Source organism: Colletes gigas, unplaced genomic scaffold (assembly GCF_013123115.1).
Source record: "Colletes gigas isolate AHSC1104 unplaced genomic scaffold, ASM1312311v1 Colletes_gigas_Sc00004, whole genome shotgun sequence".
Classification (NCBI taxonomy): Eukaryota; Metazoa; Arthropoda; class Insecta; order Hymenoptera; family Colletidae; genus Colletes; species Colletes gigas.
This window is the reverse complement of record NW_025106633.1, coordinates 6,191,571-6,202,441: the sequence shown is the minus strand read 5'-3', so window position 1 is coordinate 6,202,441 and position 10,871 is coordinate 6,191,571. Positions and strand designations below refer to the sequence as shown.

Below are 10,871 nucleotides of genomic sequence, written 5' to 3'. Positions count from 1 at the left end.
GACAGATATATTACTGATCAAGTAAGTTCTGTATAAAATTGGTGGTAAACAATAATACAGCGCACGTTCACGTATCTCACACAAGGAATATATAAAACGTAACTAATCTTTACAGAAAGTAATCAATACTCGACATAGTAGCATAAAGTAAAAGTTTTGAAATATGTTTCAGAAAGGTGAGTTTAATTCAGTTTCTCAGATACGTTGTGCAATCTTTGTTAGTGGTTCTTTTGGTTTTTAACAAAGACGTGTCTGTGTAGAAATGTTTGGAGTATTATACTTTAAATGTTAGAAAATAATAGTATAGAATGAATCTTCTTTATAGACGCATAATCGAGTTTTGCTAAAGGTATTCGGTCGGATTGCCGTCAGATGGCTATTTATGTTCCCTGTTGCATACGTCTAGCGTCCAGTGAACATACGCGTGGCGTTGGGTGAACGTGATAGATTTGGTATGGCACGTATACCTGCCTTTGATCGCTAATTACTTCAAATTATATTATGAATCGTGATTTTAATTTTCAATTGAAAACAATCTGAATGAAATAAAGCTTGGACGTGAAAGTCTGATGCCTGTGACGTTTAAAAATGATGCATTTACAACATGACATTGCCTGTTGCATTTCTGTTTTATTTATTTTAAGTTTTGCTAACGCCAATTACCAAGATTTTTCTAATTTCGAGGTAAATGAAAACCTTAGACGTATCAATTAAATTACAATCTAAAAATTACTTGTATATGACATAGAGAATTAATAGATTTTAATTATCTGTTAAAATCTGCCTGAATGATAGGATGAATAATATAATTGTTGTTACAGAATGTAGGACCACGCAATAGGGATGACGAATTCAGCGATGATAATGAGAATCCAATACCTTCATTACATGACAATGGGCATATATCACAAAATGCAGTGGATTCTGAGGTACATTCTGTGGATGTGTTAGACAAAAGTATGTAAGAATACTAGATTCTATAGAGAATGTACTTGAATGTATAAGCTTCATCTATTAATGTAAAGATATTAATACAAGTATATGAATATCTTTGTTCTTTTAATATATAGATATCGTATGGGATTCCCACTGGGCTAGTAATTTGAAATTTGGTCAGATATCAGCAGTGTCTATAGATCCAAATGGTAACATAGGAATATTTCACAGAGGTTCAAGAAAATGGGATCAAACTACATTCGATATAAATAATAGATTTAATCCAGATAAGGGGTCGATTCAAGAGAACACTGTAATTCTTTTGGATAAGTCTGGAAAGAAACTGTTAGAATGGGGTGCAAACATGTTTTATTTACCACACGGTTTAACGATTGATTCGTATGGAAATTATTGGATAACTGATGTTGCCTTACATCAGGTTTTTAAATACGATGCTAAAGACATAGCAATGATGAAAAATATGGCAAAATTGAAGAAAAGACAATATAACCAGGAAACAATGTTCCTTGATAATCATAGATTTAATAGTGGGCTAGAAAGTCAAGCTCTTAAGCCATCACTCGCTCTTGGAGATGCTTTTGAGCCTGGAAACAATGAAAGACGATTTTGTAAACCAACAGCAGTTGCTGTACAGAATAATGGTGATTTTTTTGTTAGCGATGGTTATTGCAATTATAGAATCATTAAGTTTAATGCAAAAGGGGAAAGAATTTTACATTGGGGCAGATATTGGAACGGACAAGGTATGCTTGTATTTGTTACGCATTAACAAAGATATCTTAATTTACTAGACTTTATATCCCCAAGTTATGTGCCATTTGGTTCTCCCTTATATTATTTTAAAATTTATGAACGACTTAATTAATAATATAGTACTATAAATTAAGGCACAATATTATTAATGTATTTTAAATTATAGGAAGCATGTATGCACAAAGTCCACCAGTGAATGCATTTTCAACACCACATGCTTTAGCTCTTGCTCCAGAATACAACTTAATTTTTGTTGCTGATAGAGAAAATGGTAGAGTTCTATCTTTCTCCGCGAATAATGGAACATTCCAGAAAGAATATAAGCATCCTACAATTGGTACAAAGATTTACAGCGTGGCTTATGCTAAAGATAAGCTTTATTTGATCAATAGTTCGGAAGGAATTGATAAAGTGCATGCACAAGGCTTTGTTCTTGATGTAAATTCAGGAAATATACTATCCATATTTGAACCAAATCATAATATGGAGAGACCTCATGATATAGCTGTGACTGAAAATGGGTCTGAAATATATATAGTGGATTTGGACTATCACACTGTATTCAGATTTTTGCAAGGTAGGCATTGATAAATAGTTGTAACTCGTTAGAATAAAATATATGGCTACAATAATTATATCAATCATATTATAAATTTGTTCGATCGGACTTGCTTGTAGCAAGATAAAAACACGTAACTAAGAATCTTCGACTATTCATCTATTGTTTTGGCAGGTATAAATGCTTCGATGCAAACTGGTAATTTAGTGATGAAAAATGCTCGTCATGAACTCGCACCTTTAACGGACAGTAACTCTAACAATCCTTCTACTGGAGGTACTACAACAGCAACATTAGTCTTATCCCTTGTTACAGCAGCAGTCATTTTTATTGCCTTCTGTGTAACAATTGCTGCAGTTGTAGCAAGATGTCAAAAAAGAGGTAGATTGTTTCAGTATGATGAATCTGCTGTCGAATTCTCAAAACTAGTCAAATAAGAGTATTCGTTTGACTAATTTTGAGTTGATAAGTAATAGCTGTGCACGCATGTCGATTAGTTTAGTCGAAATTCAGCGTTTGGTAGTAACTTTGTCAGATGTAGTTAATCTTATTGATCTATCATACGCTATTTAACAAAGTGTGACTTCCTAAATAACGAATAAGAAATGGAAGGATGAATGATATTTCGAAACTTTAGATACCGGTCATTTTTTATATAATTTCTGTAATAATTATTAACCTTTTTACTAAAAACAAAATTTTACAAGCTTTTGTACTGGCTTTGCACGTTATTTCATGCACTTTAATGCTGTTTTATCACGTAACAAAAGACATAATATATACATATATAAAATAACTACATGATTATATTTATTTTTGAAGCAAGCAACTAATCTTGAAGAAGTATTTATGAAAGCTATTTTAAAATAAAGCCAGTACACGAGGATTGTATATAAATGTGCATCAAATATGGTTAAAAGGTTGAATATTATTTTGATTATTTTTATTTCGATCACGTTTATATGATTTTTTAATATTGAGATTAATATTTATTTTCCCTATTTTACATGGAGAAATGTTTTAAGTTTTTATACTCTACCAAGAGATTTGATTAGATCATTTGTTCGTGAAGTATGAACGTAAATGTCGCCCTAACTAACATATTTATTCTCGCTTGACAACAATTCAAATAGCAGAATATTTAATAATTTATATACCTATTATGTAAATATTGTTTACAATTTTCTGTGATCGCACAATTGTAAAAATATACTTTATTTATAGTCTTATTTTTGAACTTTGTATTGTATACAAAACTGAAGTACTTCGCAACTAAACTCGGATTTTCCTCCAGATTTTTTACATAATTTTTCGCATGTACTCAGTTTGAAACGTAATATTTTTTATGTTCTACTGCTTGTATAATAATTGATCGTTTATTTATTTTACATGTTCATATCTTGTAAACGAAAATATACGTGTTTTCATTTCAACGGTGTTTTCGGTTATTGCCCCGCGTATTATCCTATTTAGCTTTTAACAACGATCATGTAAGTATTAAATATTATAGTGCACGATGCTTAGAATTACATAGCAGCTAGGTTTAACGTCATTTTACGCAGTTACGTCTTTGCAATGCATTTTGTTTTGTTACCATTAAAAATTAAGGATAAAAATGATAATGGTAAACAAGTCGTTATCGTTGCCAAGTACGAGTGAATTTGAAACCAAGGATGAATACATTCAAATGATTTTATAATTTAAATACATCTAAAGTATTGAATCTACATATTCAATGTTCAAAACAGTTGTATTTAGTGGTGATCAAAGTAAAGTTACTACAGAATTTATAAATTCATGAATTTTATATGGATAATTAAATTTGTAAAAATTTAATCTATATAAATAATCTATACGTTGTTTAAAAGAATGAAATCTGTAACTTTATAAAAAGTATATAAAGGTTATAAATTTATAATCAAATTGATATTACTATGAAGTTATATATTGCTATTAATATTTAAGGAGCAAACATTTAGCTGATTCGACTTCCGAATACAACGTACGAATATTTTTAAGGTGTTCGTCATTCGAATACTCTTTTAAAGTTCATTTTGACCATCCATGTTTGAAATTCGAAATTTTCTACGAAAGATTTTCTAATACCAATTATTTTTACGAACAGGATGCTTATTAATAATGCGAAAAAGAATGCGCTGGGAAGCTGAGAGGCGAGAAAATTTTAAACTATCGAGTCTTTTGGATGGCAGAAGGAGCAAGAGCTTCAAGATATTGGAGAAACGGCCGAACCCAAGAGATTTCAAAAAATTGAACACAGAACCAGAAACATCGGAGGACGAACATCCGGAGAATAGTTTTACGAGGGTTATTTAATGGGATCGATCATTTTTGACATGTTAAGCGTACAATTTTAAAAGTTTTACCTTAAACTCCAATCAGTCAATCTGCTTTTCCGTTTAACCTGACGACCGTTGCTTGCAAATTCAAACGTGGGACGCCATCACTTACTAACTTCACATCTGTATGTTCAAATTGCGAGGTTCTTTGACGTACGCCTCACGATTGTTGCCTTCTAACACAAAAACTATCATGTATCATTCGTTCAATTAAGTATCTGTAGTTATTTTAATTAATGGGAATCAATGTAATTGCATAAATTTACCTGTATTATTCGGAGAAAGAAGCACTGATATCGTCGGTTTCAATTTTGCCATGGACTGGCACGAACTCGTGCGCTTGCGCACTAACCGACTAACCAACCTCAATTAGACACTTGAATCGTCTACCGCGCGGTAAAATTTAAATTTAACACGTTCGCTATGGTAACTTTGTTCATGGATTTTTCATTTTACTCAAGAATTTTATATTTAGCGGTATGGATTAAATACGCACATAGACTTTTCAGTTATTCGCTGTAAATTTCGATAAAAATAGTATTTATAACGATATTTATAATTGTTTGCAATTTAAAACTTTAAACACCATGTTTTCTCGGTGTTCGCTTAATTTTATCTGTTTTCAATTGGTTACTTCGTTCATTAAAACCAATTTATGTATACAGTAATGTTAATATTAATTTCAATTATTCATTGAATATAGATAATAACCATTTCTGCTACTTATCTATTTAATTGTATGTCTAATTGATTGTTTGGTACCACAGTGAACGTGTAAATCAATTCAATTTTACACAAAATACTACTATTGTATGTTTAAAATAATACCTAAAGCCGGAAAAGTATTGAAATGTTTTTCTTGTTGTTGAGAGACGAAATGTACTCAAATACAATATACGATATATGTGTGTATTTAAAAATAATAACTAAGATCGATATGCATTTGCGATTATTCGAGTATCGAATGTGGAGATAATCGCGTGCGCGTGTGCTTTTTAGTATTCGTTATCATGATACTAATAACAATTTTGAAAAACTGCCAATCACTTCTAGTTGTTTTTCTAATAATTATCCATTCATCGGGAAAATATTTAATCAGAAAAATTTATGTGCTTTAAGATTAAAAGTATAACATTGAATTCTTTGATGTTAAAGTCACACAAGTAAAAGTTGAAATTTGGTTGAGAAAATATTAATATATTTTAACACATTTTGTAATCATTTTTTATTTGTACGTCTTGTGTTATATCAAGTAATTTATTTTTCAATGATGTCGGTGTCAGCGTAAATTAATAATCGATATACTGTAAAAGAAAAATACAAAATATCCTGTTAGTTGAAAACATTAAATAAGATGATAATATCGATATATCTAATATATGTTTAAAATTTCAAAGAGATAACTTTAAGGACACTTGTTTCAAAATATTATAACTTACCTGATAATAATGGCCTTGCAAATGATACTTGGAAAGTGACCAAACTTGTGCTATATGTATAGTATACTATTTGTCAATATCTGTTTACAAATTATATTATGTAATTATATATTGTAAATCATTGACATATCCCTTTAGAGATACAAAGAAAAGAACTACAAAATCTATACTTGGTCTCGAACATAATCATACCTTTATCGTTACGATAATATATACACTTGATGCTCCTCACTTCAAGCTTTAAAGATTTAGCATTCGTACGAATGTGTTCGATGAAAACAGTATTTAAATAGTACCTGATGTTGAATTATGTAAGTTCGAATGCATTTTATTCTTCGATGTACATATCTGTTACTTATTTTCGCTCTTCCATCGACTCTTGTGTCCTCATTTTACATCAAAACGATGTCAGTCTATAAGTTAACGTACTTGATTCGTTTATTTTCGAATATTCTGCTACTACTTATATGTGTATTGCCATAAACATGGTATATTTACCCGTGAACATGGAAATGTATATTTTCAAATAAAAATGCGTGTTTGTACTACCGTAAGCATTCAACCGAGACTTTTTATGCGTTCTTCCGGTTGTCGGTGTCGATCAAACCGTTTGGTAATCTATGAGGGGTTTGACTTTTTGATAATGATTTATTTTACACACTTAGTTGTCCTCTATACACAACTATACAACGATAAAAATTAAAATTTTTCTATTTATCACTAATTAAGGTCATCGACGATAATGATCCGTGTTAAAGATACGATAATGTCAGTCCATTCTTTCGTGACACATTCTATCAAGTATGCTTTTCGTTTAATCGGAAACGTACGGGCCCGAAAAGAACGTTCGCGCGGATTATGCGAATGGGGCTGGATCGACGGGATCGTTGTGTCGTCGCGTACGTACGATTCGAGCGATTAAATTCGATCGTCGGCAAACACGACACCTCGCAAGATAATCGATCTTTTAAATGATTTCTATCCGTCCACGCCGGACGATAAATAAATAATTATTATCCTTCGCGCATCCGACGAGAAGTGCGACGCAATTTCGAGGGACGCCTGTGTGTCGTCGTGTTTTACGGGTGTCCGAGCTTATTTAAATATGTATAAAATTGTGCAAGTCAGTAGCGTAGAAAATATGCATCGCGGGAACAATAGAAAGGGAATGAAAGAACGAAGAGCAACCGAGGAGCATGGAATCAAGAGTCGGTTCGAGTACAAATCGTTTCATCCCGAACAGAAATCGCAACCAGCGGGATGAAATATTCCGGGAAAACACATCGTCACCTCGCGGCTATATTATTATTTTTTTTTTTTTTTTGTACATTAAAAATCGTATACGTTTCGTAGTAATACACTGACAATTGCATATCGTTAATTCCATATTTTATCACTAACTGTTACCTAAAACTACCGTAAATTCGTAACTAGAATAATCGACGTATCGTCGTGTACCACGCCGGACCGCTACTGTTATCGCGGTTGGAGTTTCTTGCGATATCGTGTGTACAGCTCGTCGCTGTTAGGGGACAGAAAAGAAAATAAACAGAAAAAGGAACACTGGAACAGCGGGACCCAAAATATCACAATGTCCAAGTATACTCGCGTTCGTTCGACCGTTAATGAGAGATGTTCGCTTACGATATTCGATTATTATTAATGTTAGACGTATACTCTATTTACAAAACTTACGCCTCGGTGTACAACAACAGAACAATCTATATTTATAGCGTCCTAGAAGAGGTTACTTACGAATGCAATATACGGAGCTGCTAACTTGCATTTTAATTACACAAAGTACTGTTCCGTTCATGCAAGACGCGACCGGTACGTATGTACGCTCGCTTGCCTTCTCGAAGCGAGTTGATATTCCTCGTTTCAACACACGCCCCAATTATAGTTCACTTTTCGTCGCCCCGAGAATCGATCCAGTTTAGGTGCTCTAAGTACAAAGCCGAACAAAGAAAGACTAGCTTCTTTTCGCGATTTAACTTATACGACTTGTCGTTTACAGTTATTAAAGCTCAGTACGATCGTTGAACAGTTATTCCGCTTGAACGAGGATCAAGATGATTCAGAACGGGTTCGCGTTTTATACATTATAAAGGTTCGTTTATACCATCGACGAGCAGATCGATTACACTGTCTATGCACGTAGTAGATAGTGTTTTGTTATTGTTTTCATCCAACGTGTCGACATATTTTTCAGTTTCTATATAAAGATTTAGTCATGATAGAAAACAGGATGTCCATCCAATATTTTTTTCATATATTCATCCTATATTTTGTAACATTGTGTTCTCTCACCAATTCTATCAATTTTTCGTTAACATTAGGTTTTATATCTATATATTAATGAATAATTAGAAGTAACGATAAAAAGAACTATCGATACCCGTTTCAACGATGTAATTGTTCTGCTCGGCTCGTCGATGGTATAAACGGACCTTAAAATAGGTGAATGGAAAGAGCCATAAGCAGAACTGAATCGAAGTTTTCCAGAATCGATGTGAATACGAATCGTGTACGTAATGTTACCAAAAATAGCCGTGTAAAAGCAACTGGCCGTCTCGTCGTATGCAAAACTTAATAATATTAATCGTAATCTATAATATCTGACACGCCAATTTTTTCCTATATTTACAATGCCATACATAATACTATATTAACTTGTCGTATACTTTTCGTTACACCGTGCCGCGACGTGTGGATTCGTTATTTGAACGCAGGTTTTGCGCTCGAATCATTCGTTTAGACTTCGGTTAAATAAAGCTCGCAGTTGTCGTCTGTCGTTACAGAGAAAAATTAGATATAATACAAAACATTAACAGGTAATTATACTTGCACCTCATGCACGATTAATACACCAGACAAGTGGACGAAATAAGGGCGAAGTTCATATCGCGTGAAAAGAACTTGTCCATGTCATAGTCAAGCTCTTTCGCGCGGTCTGTTAATTAAATTAATCGTTTCGCTGTATCGGTGAAGCAATTACGTCGGCACTTTTAATCTTCATTATTATGAGGTAACATCAGCATTTTTTAACGATTCAACCATTTTCTTCTAATTTCATTTAGAAACAAGGAATGTACAAAGCAGTAAATATGTTTATATCAATGTGTGTTGTAAAAAGTACAGCAAGTTATCAGTCATAGATGACCATAAATCAACACTTTTTTCCATGGAGACGGTATATTAAAATATTTAATGTCAATGAAACTAGAAACGAATAGTTGTATGTACTAAATTATTTAGTGTCAATGAAACTGGAATTAAATAATTCAGTATTTACAGTTACATATTTTCATTTTCATGGACACTCGTTTAAGAAAGGAAATGTTGACGTTGTCTGTGAATAATAATTATTTACTTTCTTGTACATTCCCTTTCACTTTTTACCGCATTGGTATTCGGTCTTCGGTCCGAGAATAAAATAGTTGAAAAGTTATAAATGTTCGGGATGGCTTTACCTCACGATAAATTATATACACCATGCAATAATTCAAATTTTTGTTTTGTATCTTCGATCGAAATATTACGAATACATGGACCGTAGCAAATCGTCCGACAAAATTAGTGCATTTATACGTTACCGTAAAAGTGGAAGGATAGCGAATGTTTACACTTACTAGCGAGTGTTTATCTTTACTAATTTCACTAATAAGTGTGTACTTTCACTGCTCTGTAATTAATGTTGTTCATTCTGAACATTCACTCCTTTCTATATTCAGGATTGTTGTGTTAACGTTATGATATTCGCATTATGATTATCATTGTACGTGAGAATTGAAATAGTAAATCTTGGTGGATTATTTTCTAAATGGTTGTATTTTCAGTGCCCGTTATTAATAAACAAAAACAATTTAGACCATTGCGTACAAAAAGTAAAGTAGCAAACGCTAGTAGATAAATGATCGTTTAAAACAACATTCACATACGAGACGAATGAAGGTGTACAATCACTGAAACTTCCACATTCACGATGAAGTATATACCAAGTAACCATCGCGTCTTCTCAGCGTTGCACAGCTTTGATGTGACACGAATCCTTTTGAAGGTGTTATCATTCGCGCGTTCGGCTTCCTCGGTTTGCTTTATTTTCAGTGAAAAAGTTTACTTTAATTTTCTGGATACTTGGACTTCATGATCGTATACATCGTCGAAGGAAAAAACGTACTCCGTTCTTGCTAATAGCAACCGAGAACCACTTAAGATGAAAATCTCAGCCTCCGGAGCCAAGAGTACGTCTTCCATTATGAATACAGAAATCGACAAGAATTCGTTGTTGCTGCAGCATCCTTTATCTTTCCCAGAGCTTAGTCAGCCGCTATGCTTGTAAATCGTGTTTCCGGTTTTGATACTATTTCGAACGGAAACCAGATGGATTCTGGTTTCTCGTTAGATTCTAATTGGATGATGCCAATTGCTTCGATCCACGATACCGATACGTCTCGTCTACCGTCTTCCCCTGTTTCTTGAACCGTAACCGAACCCCGGTACCAACACGGAGACACCCCCGACGGACAAAATCTCGTGCCACGACGCTGCCCATCGTTGAAATCGCTGAAAACGGAAGCCGTGCAATCCGGTGTCGCGAACGTAAATGCATGCTTCTCGAGCGACGAACCCGAGCCGAAGGGACTCTATCGTCAACAGTGTCTTCCTCTCTCGTCACGCGTTACTTCGACTCGCTACCCTGCACATTGACCGCTCGGAACCGCTGTCCACGGAGGGGACCACGTCCCTCCGAACTGTTTCCCCGACAGAACTTTATCGTAGAGTCAATACCGGGCGTAATCCGAA

General features: G+C 33.7%; 1 protein-coding gene across 1 annotated transcript; it reads left to right on the top strand.

Moving 5' to 3' along the window:
* The first annotated feature begins 434 nt into the window (after nt 1-434).
* On the top strand, nt 435-4,907 carry LOC122405238 (peptidyl-alpha-hydroxyglycine alpha-amidating lyase 1). Its single transcript, XM_043409822.1, has 6 exons — nt 435-684; nt 822-957; nt 1,071-1,700; nt 1,877-2,287; nt 2,444-2,650; nt 4,395-4,907. Exons 1-6 carry the CDS (start codon nt 589-591, stop codon nt 4,601-4,603), a joined length of 1,689 nt encoding a protein of 562 aa, XP_043265757.1. The 5' UTR covers nt 435-588; the 3' UTR covers nt 4,604-4,907.
* The last annotated feature ends 5,964 nt before the right edge of the window (nt 4,908-10,871 follow it).